Source organism: Carassius gibelio, chromosome B22 (assembly GCF_023724105.1).
Source record: "Carassius gibelio isolate Cgi1373 ecotype wild population from Czech Republic chromosome B22, carGib1.2-hapl.c, whole genome shotgun sequence".
NCBI classification, from domain to species: domain Eukaryota; kingdom Metazoa; phylum Chordata; class Actinopteri; order Cypriniformes; family Cyprinidae; genus Carassius; species Carassius gibelio.
This window is the reverse complement of record NC_068417.1, coordinates 23,305,085-23,319,700: the sequence shown is the minus strand read 5'-3', so window position 1 is coordinate 23,319,700 and position 14,616 is coordinate 23,305,085. Positions and strand designations below refer to the sequence as shown.

General features: G+C 34.3%; 1 protein-coding gene across 1 annotated transcript in view; it reads left to right on the top strand.

The window, feature by feature from the left end:
- The first annotated feature begins 1,165 nt into the window (after positions 1 to 1,165).
- The window catches only part of si:ch211-246m6.5 (von Willebrand factor D and EGF domain-containing protein), a 56,117-nt gene continuing 42,666 nt past the window's right edge, over positions 1,166 to 14,616 (top strand). The window contains exons 1-8 of the mRNA XM_052589303.1: positions 1,166 to 1,453; positions 7,412 to 7,596; positions 7,668 to 7,896; positions 9,186 to 9,251; positions 9,797 to 10,029; positions 12,851 to 12,940; positions 13,119 to 13,260; positions 13,586 to 13,803. Of these exons, the coding sequence (XP_052445263.1) occupies positions 1,369 to 1,453; positions 7,412 to 7,596; positions 7,668 to 7,896; positions 9,186 to 9,251; positions 9,797 to 10,029; positions 12,851 to 12,940; positions 13,119 to 13,260; positions 13,586 to 13,803 (1,248 nt within the window). The 5' untranslated portion in view covers positions 1,166 to 1,368. The remainder of the gene's footprint in view (positions 1,454 to 7,411; positions 7,597 to 7,667; positions 7,897 to 9,185; positions 9,252 to 9,796; positions 10,030 to 12,850; positions 12,941 to 13,118; positions 13,261 to 13,585; positions 13,804 to 14,616) is intronic.

The window sequence follows — 14,616 nt, the reverse complement described above, 5'->3', positions numbered from 1 at the left end:
TCTTCAGCCTTAGACAGTTCAGCATTCTCACCCTCTTCCAGGTGGCATCCGAGTCGCTCCGTGCCAAGAGATTGAGAGGGATATACACATTTGGCAAGTCAGGAATTTGGTTTGGAGAAGAACAAGCCCAGAGAGGCAACGTGTTGGCCTTATCATGAGCTCTGGAGGGCTGAAGGTCTGAGACCAAAAGCTGGATGCTTTCAAGAAGATCAGCTGATATTGAAAAGTGCCAGATATTCTCAGATAGGGGAATTCACACTGAAAGAGTGGTGAAACGTCATCTCAACAGCATTCAAATGAAGGTTCCTAGCTGGTTCTTTGCAGAATAAGGTTCAAGAACTAATGTATGGATGTTATATGTGTATCTTTGGATTGTCTGTCTTTCTTTCTTTTTTATTTTTATTTATTTTCCCATAGTTCAGTGCATTGGTCTTAGGTATCAACCTTTAACAGAGGTAAAATTAACCCCATTCAGGGGCTTTGAAGAACTTGTGTTACCAGTCAAAATGTTCCACGAAAAAGTTCAAACATAGATTCATCCATCCATGATGATAATTTACCACCCATTTATTGTCATTAAGCCATTTGACTCGATTTCATTTGAATTATGTTTTGGCTCTTATTGTGATTTTCTTGTCATTTCTGTTTCCTGTTTTAATTGGTTTTCTACATATATATATATATACATACACACACGCGCGCACACACACACACACACACACAGTAGGCTATGCATTAGTTGTGGTGCATTTGGCATTGTTTTCCTGTCCGTGACCCTAGAAAACACCCACGACCCATCAATTCAAAAGCATTATAGATCTTTGTTAACCTTTAGAAGTTCCCTCTATTGTAAAACACCTTTTCGCTTCTATTTAGAAAGGTTGTTCCAATGTGGAACCTTGTGCAGAAACATGCCTCCATGCAAAAGCGATTTCACATAATTTAATGTGGAAATAATCATCTTTTCTCCATTTTAGCTCCAGTAAATTACCTTTCTCTGAGCTATTCATTGCTTTTCGGGAGTTTGTTTCACTAGAGAGACCCTGTAAGTGTCCTCCAGCTCTCCAGTCAATTGAGGGCTTCTGACTCGGAGTGCCCCCTTCACTCCTCAAAACAGCTGAGTGTTTACACACACACACACACACACACACGAGGGGGACAAAAATGGTCCAGGTTTCTTCTTCCTGCCCATAAATTAAGGACAATATGTTGTGCGCGAGGGATCTTCCTTAGGCTTTTGTTGTAGGAATGCCAACATCAGGAGCAGAGTGTTCAATCACCCCGCGAACTTTTTTCCTGTGTTAGCAAACTGCCCCAAACTTTCCGATGAGTTCCTCGTGGAAAAACGCGCAACTGTGAGTCTCAAACATGGAACTTTTCAGCGTCTTTTTAAACTCACCCATCTGCGTCTGGTGCCTGTGTTTATTCCCGCTGAAGTTACTTGCGCAGCTGGGTAAGTCAAAAACATGCTTTTATTAAATACTAACGCTGTTTTGAAGGCATCATTTGGCGCGGTTTTAAGACGATTTCTGTATAATGCTGCAGATGCGTTATTGATGGAAATACAACTTCTAAGCTCTGAATGCTAAAAGGCGATGCTTGCTTGTTTACTCAAGATTTCCCCACATTCCCAGTGGGAAATTTAAAGATTCACAGACCATTTGCATAGAAAGTTTGTATTTTTCCTTTTTTCATTTTGTCATTATTTATTTTTGCTTATATTTATTTATTTTTTCTCTGCGCATTATTATTATGTTGAAATAAATGTAGGCTTTTTTTATAGTTATTGTAGCTCATAACCGTTTAAAAGGTGTGCATACGATTTTTGTCTGTCTGCGTCAGGAGCGTGGTGTTGAGATAATGTGCTTTCAATCCGCGAGACGTTGTTTTCATTAGTGCTCGATATTCCGGTCCAGCGGGATTGAACAGCTGTTTGAAACTTGTGCTAAACTTCGTTGTAACTCTGCGCACTGACATCCATTTGCGCACCAAATGGAGAGTCTGTCTGCGCAGTGATGGAAACGTGCTCTGTGGAGAAATGAACGCACGCACGCACGCTCTCTCTCTCTCTCTCTGTCTCTGTGTGTGTGCGTGCAGATGTTTTCAGCAGTCATTAGAGCAGTCAGTAGGTGAGTATTAAGCCTCAGGGGTGCAGTAATTGTGGGAATGTGAGCCTCATGATTGTGGGGTCAGACTGATTAGTGAGGCTGTGATATCTTTACTGTCCTTTCCTCCAGCTCATACCTCAGTGCAATTGCAGGCTATAGACCTGTGTTAATGTTAGAACACTTGGACTATACATCATGCACAGTACACTATACTGTTTTGCTTTTTGATTTGTTTAATAATTTAATTTAATTATTACAATTTTTATAGTCTGTATTGGTCTGTAAATAAAGTAAAATAGAATACAATAAATTACATAGCATTTATTTAATAATATTTTGTTTATAATTAATTTTTTTTCGTTGCATAAATGGATGGATGGATGATACATTTCTATAATTTAATTAGATTGAATTATATAATTTCATTTATCATTTTTAAATTGCTTTCCGTTTGAAATTGAAGTTGCTTCCATATTTAAGTTTGATTTAATTTTTGTTTATCATTTTATCATTTTAGCAGTTTTTATTTTTTATTTATTTATTTTTTTTTTAACTAGGAATGAGTCAATTTTGGTTGCATTTTATCTGTTAACTGGAAAAATATTGTTGTAATGCATTTTTTATCTTTTCAATTATTATTGCATTTGTTTAGATTTATTGTATTATTAAGTAGTTTTGTGGGTTTTCGTGATTTTTGTCTTATTGTTTGTTTTTTATTTATGTTATTAACTGGGTTATTGTTTGATTAATTATTTTTATTTTGTTTATTAGTTTGATATTATTATATTTGTTTATTATTTTGCATGTCCTGCAGTGCCTTTTATGACCAAAAGGGACAAAAAGAGTTAGTTCACGCAAAAATGAAAATCAGCCCATAAATTACTCACCCTCAAGGTATCCTGGGTGTATATGACATATTTCTTTCAGAGGAATCCATTCAGAGTTACGTTAAATATAGTCCTTGATCTTTCAAGCTGTTTAATGGCACTCAGTGTGTGTAACAGTGCATCAGTCCAAAAGAAGTTAAATAAAAAGCGGCCATCCATAAAAAATACAAAAATGGGGGGCCTTGGGGAGGTTTAGGGGGTTTTAAAAAAATATCCATGTTCAAAACATAATTATCACTTAAATGTAGCAAAAGTCTAATGGTAAATATCGTAAAAAAAAAAAAAAAAAAAAAAAAAAATATATATATATATATATATATATATATATATATATATATATATATATATATATATATATATATATATATCAGGGATAAACAAAGCTGTACATAAAATATATAAATGTCTCAATTTCTGGTATTGTCTCTTTCACAAAATCCTCCCAGTGGTGTCCTTTCATTCAGCAGAGCGTGAACGAGCCCTTCTCCATGATATTTCTTCAGTGAATCATCAGCGTTGACTTTTCAGTCTTTATTAAATGTGTGACAGCCGTGTGTTTGGATCATGCGATCTCGTCCCTCATAAGGCTCACTCAACAAAATCGAGTGAAATAGAGACATCACTGAGTCCTCTGGGTTTGGTTGAATTCCTGGCTGAGTGAGAGGAGGAAACAGATGAGTGCGTTTGCGACTGAGAAAGTCTTTCGCTTTAATATCAAGGACGGTTTCCTGTGGTCACTGATATTTCATAAACGCAACAGACCCAGACCCAGACCCAACAAACCAATTTTTTTTGGAATGAATCTCTCTCTAGGGCCAGAGAGAGTAAATATCTGGAGCTGTTCCTCTCCTGCAGTGTAATCAGCTCTTCATTCTGCCGAGAGGCGGACTGTCACAACAGATAACTCACATTTAGCAGCGCTACAACCCTCCCACACAAACTTGTGTGAAAGGTCTCCAGTTTTAAGAATCCTTAAACACTACATGCTTAAAACTAAGATTCCTTGCAGCTTGTTTGGTTCAGCAGGTTCCTTTTTATTGATTTGTTTTTTTGCTTTGTAGGAGTTGAGTTGAGTCTTGAGTTGGCTATATGGTTTTTGTTAGATTAAACCATGATTTTATGTCTTTATATAACTTTATATCTAACATGGTGATGGAAAAAAATATTGCTGTAGCATCTGCCCTCAAACGTTTATTGCTCTCCTCGCTGAAAAAACCTTTGCGTGTACCCAAAACTTTTAGAGACTTATGTAAGTAAACGCAAAAGTTTTCTGAGAGAAATTTGCATTTTGTCGCAAAACTTTCGCATTTTGTCAGAATTTTTCAAAATCTTTGTAAGTGATATTTGTGATGGTGTACCATCCAGATTCAAGGAAATGCTATTTCGCTCTCAAAGCATTTGTGCTCTCTCAACATTTAGAAACTTTGCGAATGACAGCAAAAACCCTTTGCTTTTGAACGTTTTGTTGACCCCGATAAATCGACGATTTGCTTGCATTCCCATTAAGAAGCTTAGCATTTGCTTTCAAAACTTTTTCAATGTTTTCTTTAGACTTTACATTTCAGAATGTGACTTTATTTATTATAATATGAGTAGTTCTTATTAAAATTTTATAATATCATTATTTTGTTTTCCATTTATTTTTAGTTTGGCCTGAAAACGTTTGCATCTTTTGCATGTGTGTATGCACTTTTTCCAGGTAATTATTAAGTTTAAACTCATTTGATTGATGGTTGAGTAGGCAAACATGTTGTCAGGTATATATCAGAATGCAGTAGTGTCATACGATCAGAACATTGATTTGTGGTTAATTTAAAACACCAGCACATAGAACTATAAAAGGTTAATTGTACAACGTAGGTTCTACTAGGACATCAGGCTGTCAAACCCATTTTGGTCTATTTATATTTCATTTCTTAAACCACTTAAAGATGTCAAAGGTTTTGACCAAATATGGAAATTATTCCATTCATCTTCTAGTCTTTTGCAGTAACTGGCTTAGCACAAAAAAAAGTGTGTGCATTGTTCAAAGGTAGTGTGGTGTGCAACAGCAGGGACATGTTTTCAGTGGAATTCCCTTGTGAGGAAGTGTCTGAAATTCACCCCGTCCTTAAGTCAACAAATTAACCGAGCGGCCTGAGGTGTTTACCCAGCAGCGCTGTCCCAGCTTTGGTTTGAGGGCTGAGGGCTGAAAGTGTTTTTGGGACCTTTGATCTTGGGTAGCAAAATCTGACCGTGGTTGTCACCCCTGCAAATACAGACAGAGACCAAATGTGCTCAGATCTTTTAAACGAACGAAACTTCTGCTCTGTTTCTTTGACATGGGTTTTTGGTTTGGCAGTAGCTGCTTTTGCTTTCATCTTGTCTTTAAGGCGGCCACCTTGAAACTCCATTACCTCCTCTTAAGAAATGTCCCTTCAAATCATCCCTGCATCTCCCCACCAAACCATTATTAGGAATTTATAAAATGAACACTTAAATGTCCTTATCTTCATCTTGCCCCATTACACCTCTAAGGGTAAAGCTTAAAACGTAATTGCAGAGTAATGATCCTTGAATTAGGCTGGAGAGGCTCTAAACCAGCCGAGACATGATCTCATCAGCACTCCAGCGGGGCAGAAAGCCGTCTCGGCCCGTCTTCGTCTACCCTCTGGAAAGCAGACAGGATTAAAGGAGATATTTTCTGCTCTTTTTCCATGCTGGTCAAAGGTCACCTGCCCTTATTCTTTATGAGGACTTTCAGATGGTTAGTGGAAATGTCTTCCTCTGAACAAACTTTGTATTTAAGACTTCACTGAGAGATGTAGCTTAAACTAGTTCTTAACATTTTTAGATGAAAATGTGAGTGTTTTACTACGCAAAACTTGATGCTTAAATGGTTGACTACATACTTGTTTAAGTCTCTAATGTCTCTGTTCTTGTAGACCACACTGGCCAAAACTATGAAATCTCGTCAGAGGATACTATAACGATTTAATATTGCTTCGTTTGTTTTTTTTGTTTTTTTGTGCTTTGCTGATGTTTTTTTTTTTTTTTTTTTTTTTTTTTGACTTGTTTGTGTTTTTTTATGTTTTTTTTTTTACTTGCTGACAGTTTTATTTGTTTAATTGTGCTTTGTTGACAATTTATTTGTTGCTTTTATTTTTTCTTTTCTGTTTTGTTGTTCTTTGCGGATGTTTGTTTTGTGTTTTATTTGTGTTTTTTATGTTTTTTTTATTTGCTGACAGTTTTATTTGTTTAATTGTGCTTTGGTGACAATTTATTTGTTGCTTTTCTTTTTTCTTTTCTGTTTTGTTGTTCTTTGCGGATGTTTGTTTTGTGTTTTATTTGTGTTTTTGCAATGTTTTGCTTTGCTTTTTTGTTTAATTGCAATTTACTGCTTTATTGTGTTTTGTTAACAATTTAATTGTTTACTAACATTTTGTTTTGTTTCTTTTTTTGTTTTTTGTTTTCATTCTCTTTTTTTGTTTTGTTGCTTTAGTGCTTTTTTTTTTTTTTTTTTTTTTTAGCTGACTTTTTTTTTTTTTTTGCTTTGTTTTTGTTTCATTAGGCTTTGGTGACATTTTTGTATTGTGTGTGTGTGTGCGTGTGTGTTTGTTTTGGTTTTACTCTCTTGTTTTATTTTGTTTCGTTGTGTTGCTTACATTTTTTTTTTCTTTTTGTTTTTTTTTAATGCTTTGCTGATGTAAGAACCAAGTGAAAGTCTTGTGTACTGTCTAAAGTCTACATTTTCCCACCAGTTTATTGTGTCTATAATGTCTGCTATCTGCCCTGTCTCTGTTTCCCACGTTCACAGAGCAGAGATGGCATGATATCCAACCCAAACTTTCTATTAGCATGTTCAGGAGGAGCATTAGAGGATTACCAGTGTACTGCTGGCCTCAGGCATCCTCATACAAAAAAGCGAGACAGGTCCTGTCGATCTCCCTTCCCTCATAATTAGCCGCAATAGAGACATCCGACCCACTTCGGCTCTGAGATACAGGAAGGAGAAGTAGAAGGTGTTACAGATGTGCTGTCTTAGGAAAAGGCAAGGGATTAAAAACGTTTTAGCCTGAAAGTCACACGTCACTTTTTGTTCCTCTGTTTTGCCGTTAGACACGGACACACATCACTGATTCTGCCGACCTTTATGATGTAAAGTTAGGTGCAATGAAAAGGGGGTCCGATAAAGGTGCTTTATTTTTACACTAGATAAATGTGTGCAGCTGAGGAGGTCACTTTAACCCCCATTTGGGTTTTAATGAACCTGAGTGACGTTTTCAAGCCACCATAATGACACAGTTTTCTACCTTCTCGCTCGCTGTCTTCTGAGCCCTGACCTTTGTCTTTGCCAAAAGGTTGTTTTAAACTCTTTCATGAATATTGAAGGTTGTAATTCAGTCCGTGGTTCGACTGTGTCCTTGGTTCTTCCAGCTCCAGAGTGCTATCCGGGCGGATACAGGACATTGAGAAATGCATACCGTAGCGTTGATTTCGACTCTACTGAACTTCAGAACACAGCGATACAGGATCTGATATGTGACCATTCGCTGCCAGCCGGATGGTACCGATTTTCCATAAACAACAAGCCCGCGGAGATGCCGACCCGCTGCGTTGAGGTGGGAAGTTGTCGATTAGTTCGGACTGGTTTCCAAACTGCGGGTTTCTTGATCTCGGTTTCTTTTTGTAGATGAACCGCTGTGGGACACAGGCTCCAGTGTGGTTGTCTCTAAAGGACAGCTCTCTTCCGAGGCCTGGAGAGGTCAAGCAACTCTCGGCCTGTGCCACTTGGCAGTTCTTCCATGGAAGCACCAAAGACTGCTGCCTCTTCCGTATACCAATCTCTGTCCGGAATTGTGGAAAGTTCCTGCTCTACTTCCTGCAGCCGACACAGGGTTGCATGGGATACTGTGCAGAAGGTATATATTATACTAATAAATATGCTGGATTTTTATGAAAATAATGTCCATCACACACAAAAAAAGTAATGATTCTAAAAGAATTTCATACCGTATTTTCCGCACTATAAGTCACACTTTTTTTTTCATAGTTTGGCTGGTCCTGCGACTTATAGTCAGGTGCGACTTATTTATCAAAATTAATTTGACATGAATCAAGAGAAATGACCCAAGAGAAAACATTACCGTCTCCAGCCGCGAGAGGGCGCTCTATGCTGCTCAGTTCTCCTGTAGTCTACACTGAAGACGTAGAGAGCCCTCTCACGGCTGTAGACGGTAATGTTTTCTCTTGGTTTTTAGGTCTAAATAAATGCGACTTATAGTCCAGTGCGACTTATATATGTTTTTTTCCTCGTCATGACGTATTTTTGGACTGTTGCGACTTATACTCAGGTGCGACTTATAGTCCGAAAAATACGGTACTTCTGATTTTGGCGTGAGACCACAATGTTTGAAATGAAAAGGCAGAATTAAATGTAATTCCTATTGATTTGCATCTTAGTGATATAATTCACCTGTAATAGCCTCTAAAACAGCGAGGCTTGCACCAGTAGAAGAAACAATGAAGAGTTTCTTTTAGGCCCATTTAATAGCACGTCTAAAGATGTTCCCTACACAACAGCCCAGTGAGAAACTGCCATCTAATTTGTAGTGGGTGATCAATATTTCACTTTCTTTGGCTGCGTTTCCTCTCTGACTTTCTCAAACATCTCCTAGATCCATATAAATGACTGTATCATCAACCATGTGTGAGAGTATTTGGGTCGCTTTTAGCTTAGGATCGATTTTGGGTGACCGAAGTTCTGCAGGGCCGCAAATCAGATTACTGGATTTATGTAGCAATATTTCACAGATTTATGACACTTCTATGATGGCTTCAGGGAGAAGGAAACTGTCTGGATTTTAGAGTATTGGCACGGCATGAAAGTGAGGGCTTCATCCCGTAGCACTATGCATTATTTAAGGTGACATCTATCTATCTATCTGCATGCCTGCCTAAAAAATATAAATTATTAATTTGTTTAATAAAAAACACACTTGTATATTCAATTTTATATATCTATTTATTTATAATAGGAAAGTATAAGCAGGAAGGTAACTGGTCTTCTAGAAAAAAAAAATCTAAATAATAAAAAATATATATATAATATTTACAGATTACATGATAAGTATTGATTTCTTTATGCTAGTAAAGTATAAAAAGGAAGTTTAATGATTTTTGTTGTTGTTGTTTGTTTTTGTTTAATTAGTTGCTTCACCATACACACCTAAATTGTGCCCACCTGGAGAAACAATAGTTAACAGTGTATGTAAGGGTAAGTTTTAAATTCTAGAATGTTCTACATACAATACAATACAATACAATACATATATGTGACCCTGGGGCACAAAACCAGTCTTAAGTGTCAGTAAAAAAAAAAAAAAAAAAAGGTCATAAATCATCTGAAAGCTGAATAAATAAGGTTTCAATTGATGTATGATTTATTAGGATTGGAATCATTTGGCCAAGATAAACTATTTGAAAATCCGGAAAAAATTTAAAATAAAAATCTAAATACTGAGGAAATGGCCTTTAAAATTGTCCAAATTAATTCTTAGCAATGCATATTACTAATCAAAAATAAAGTTTTGATTTACAGTAGGAAATTTACAAAATATCTTCATGGAAAGTGATCTTTACTTAAAATAGATTTTTGGCAGAAAAAAAAAATCTATCATTTTGACCAATGCAATGTTTTTTTTTTTTTTTTGCTATTGCTAAAAATATACCCAGCGACTTAAGACTGGTTTTGTGATCCAGGTTCACAAATGCATTTCAATTTCATCCTATGACCTTTTTTTGTCTTGTTTTTCTGTGAAGCAAACGTCCCCTCACTGACCTCAAAACCCTTGGTGACCCCAGAGCTGGTCGGTAGCAGTGTCCACCTCCGCTGCTCCTTTACTGGGGTGACGTCCATGTGGCCGGTGGGGTATCAGGTTGTGTGGGCCAGATACTCCTCCAACACCATGAAGGTGGAGATCAGACGAGACACAACCACCAGACTCTACTCACTGGTGGAGATGGACGGAGTTCACTTCAGACTGGGAGAAACGGTAAAGAGATGATTGTAGAATGTGGTTTAAATGTAAAATACAATTTTGAAAATCTAATTTTACCTTGGATTTGTTGAGAATGATGTATATATATATTCTATAAAAACATTAATATCCTGGCAGTGACAAATAGCTAGTTTTACTTTTTATTTTAATTACATTAATGTTATAAGTTAAGATTTACAAGAAATATTTAAACATCTATTATGTAAATGGAATAGTGCTGTAAAAAAAAACACCTTATTTGTTTAAAGTGTTTGCAAACCAAATTTTATTACATTTTTGTTCACATAGTAGTACTTTTTATATAAAAATTGCACAATATACTACTTTTGAATGCATTATTAGTTTTGTGCATATCAATGTGATGATTTGCAATTAATCGCAGACAATTATGCGATTAATCGCGATTTTTTTGTGTGAAAAAAAAATCGTTTCCCAGCACTATCTATCTATCTATCTATCTATCTATCTATCTATCTATCTATCTATCTATCTATCTATATATATATATATATATATATATATATATATATATATATATATATATATATATATATATATAATGTGGCTTCTTGCCATACTAAAATATTTATTTCTTAAGTGAGTGTATACGTTTTTATATGCACAATTTGGAAATGTTATTTGCTAAAGGCAGACAAAACCAAGGATAATTTACTATGATATTCCACAATTAGTACAGAAATGTAAAAAAGTGTAGAGAATATACACACACATATTCATATACATTTGAATTTTTTTTATAATTTGTAAAATATATATATAAATTTTAACCTGGCTAGACCCTGAAATCTTAAAACAACGTTTAATATATGAAGTCAACTTAAAATGAATGTTGTTGATTTTTTTTTTCAGTTTTTTGACTATAGCTATACATTTTCCAGGAGTGATAACAAATATGTTTGAATTTTGGCCACAACTGGTGAATCTTAAAGCTCTATCATTGTCTTTTGAATTATTATTATTTATTTATTTTTTCTGGCATAACAGACAGGCTCAATAGAGAGCCGTTTGATTCTCTTCTCACCAGACCAAGAAAGGAGAGGGTTTTTGGTGAGGGGTGTCTTCAGTCATGATGCTCTTTGACCTCTAATGTGAGTTTAGAAAGTGTTTCAGCGGAAGTGAGAGCGGGTCAAGAGAGAGGAAAGGTCAAATCAAAGCCACATGTGTACAAACCATAAATAACATTAGGGAGTTTTATCTAGAAGTTTGATTCTGATTTGCTCATTTTGACGTGAAGTTTGAGTTTTAGATGTTCTTATACCTGCAGTCATAAAAAAAAGTGTTTGTAGATCACAGAGACCCCCGTTTGAGGAACACCATCATTCTGATTTGGGTTGTGAGGTTCCCTTAAACATGTCACAGCTGGACTTAGTCAAACACACACACACACACACACACACACACACACACACAGTCATACAAGCACACCTCGTGCTCTCTGTAATTACCATATACAGGCAAAACAGACCTGAAAATCCTTCATACACACACAAAAGCAAATTCAGTGCCATATATGGCTTTAAATGCCATGTAATGATGTAGTATGTCAAATACTTTGGTGCATTATGATTTAATTATCATCTTTGTTTTGTAACTAATGGGTCCCTGTATATTGTATTGTATTATATATATATATATATATATATTAAAGAAAAAATAAATAAATTATTTATTTATAAACGTTTTAAACAAAAACTATTTAATTAATATTTATTATTTAAAAAAGTTATGTATTTCTTTTATTTGGAAAGATATGTGTTGACATATGAGCAAGGCTACATTCTCATATATAAATAAAATGATTAACATTAAAATGAATATATATATATATATATATATATATATATATATATATATATATATATATATATATATATATATATATATATATATATACATATATATATATATATATATATATATATATATATACGTATATATATATACATATATATATATATATATACATATATATATATATATACGTATATATATATACATATATATATATATACATATATATATATACATATATATATATATATATATATACATATATATATATATATATATATATATATATATATATATATATATATATATATATACATACATATATATATATATATATATATATATATATATATATATATATATATATATATATTAATCAAATTAAAATAAATTATACTTATATGTATATATATATATATATATTAATCAAATTAAAATAAAATAATTCATTTAATGTATATTTTATTTTAATTATTTATAAATAAAGTCAAGTGTTCCTTACAATAAAAGTAAAAGTAAATTCACTATATATTGATATTTTTCATTATTTGTTTTGTATTATTATTATTATTATTATTATTATTATTATTATTATTATTTAAAAAAACATTGGTTTAAGCTCAGGTTTTAGTTCTCATCTTTGTTTAGTAATTAATATTTCCTTGTAGTACTATTATTATTATTATCATTATGCTATTTATTATTTTAACATCTTTTAAATTATATATCCATATATTAAATAATAATAATAATAATAATACATATTTAATAAAGTTATATTTATACAATATTTTATTACATTCACATACATGATAATAATAAAAATAATACATTTTCAAGATTTTATTTGAATTATTTACATTTTTATTATTAACTTAATAATAATAAAACAAACATACATGGTCCCTGCAATACAAGTCTATTATTGATTTCTATTGATTTCTAGTTTCTATCTCGTTGCTCAGTCAGCATGACCTTCATGACAGTCTTGTTTGATTGACAGTTTTCCTGCAGCGTGTCCACCTTCCTGTTAAACTCCTCCAGCATGCAGTCGGCATCTAAAGAAAGCGCTGGGTTTTTCGCAGGAATTAAGGTAAATCCTGTTACATCTAATTCTTCATAATTATGATGGATCATGCACAACATCTGAAGCCATAATTACTGGCTAAATACACATTGCAGCATTGCAAACATTATGTTGCATAATTACCCGTGCCTAAAAGAGCTGTACGATGGTGCTTCGGCACAACCACACAACACTTTTTGTGCAGTTTGTTCCAGATGTCCTGCACATCCGTGAGGATGCTAAAAAGCACGTTTTGGCCGTACACAGCACTGTCCCTATTCCCTGCCATGGGTTTGAGCACAACCGCCGCTGCAAAGTGACTCTTGCTCTCAGCGTACATGAAGCAGGTGTGTGTATATTAGTGTTATTTTTTATTATCGTACATTTTGAATCTATGGGTAAGTAAAGCTTTAATTGTTTGTGTCATAAACTATTTAACAGGTTCATTTTCACATTCATATATGTGTGTGTGTGTGTGTGTGTGTGTGTGTTTATTTGCTTCAGTCACTTCTGAAAAAACTGTTCCCAAGCTTTATGTAGCTTAGGTAAAATGTCTTGAATGTGACCACATGTGCATGAATTGTCCTTTTCCTCTCAAGGACATTTTGTCTCTGAGTTTTTTCATTTTGGTTGAGGATGTATCTACTGATAATCTCTGTCCGTGTGTCTCAGACAATGTAGTTGTGAAGGTTTCAAACGTGGCCTTATCATCCTGCTCGGTCGAGCTCCTGTCCCAGCCCTGTCGAAACAGCGTCTGTGCTCAGGGTACCGTGACTCTCAGCGCTGTTACTGATTTCACCCGGGACGGGGACCGGGTCAGCTTCCTCTCCACTCAGCCCGCCGAAGGCAGCCCTCGTCTCTGGAGAGGTTACAACCCTCCTGCACTGAAGGTTAGCCCAACTTTAGCAGGCATTTCAAATTTAATAATAGTTGCTTGAGTGGTTTTGTACTTAATTAATATCTGTAATTTGATAAGTGCTCTTTGAAATGGCCTTAAGGACAATGAAGTGCTTAAGATTAGAATATATTTACATGATAATGTTTTCAAGGGGAATTTTTCTTGCTCTTTTTACAATTTGACCCATCCTGAGGAAACCCCAGTGTGCCCTGGTGGTACTCTGACATTAACCAATCATAGCAAAGGTTATTTGCATATAGATGTCTTAAAGGTACAGTACCCATGGCGTAGCACCATTTGGACCATTTCTACTTCAAGGTGGGATGTTAATACATTTTAGTAATTTTATTTTACAAATTATGTTGTAATGATTGCATTAGTAAAACATTCAACACTTTTACCAGAAGGAAAACATACATAAAAAACGATCACAGGAAAATTTGAAAATGATTTTTGTTCAGTTATTTTTGGGTAAAATAAGTTTAAGTGAAAGTCGTGACATTGGCCAAGTACTGTACGGTAACCCATACTCGAAATTGGTATATATATTTGTATTTTCTTCTGTTTAGCTATTTATTTATTTATTTTATTTATTCATTCATCCAGTCATACTTTTTTTGTAACGGTTGAAAAATAAAATAAAATAAAATCTGATATAAAATATATTTATATAAAATTTAAAACTGCTCAAATAGAATTTAGAGAGACAGTTTGACATGAGCATTTTATTCTCTCTCTCTCTCTCTCTCTCTCTCTCTCACACTCTGTGTTGTATGGTATAGTAGAGTTTCAGCAATGGGTTGAT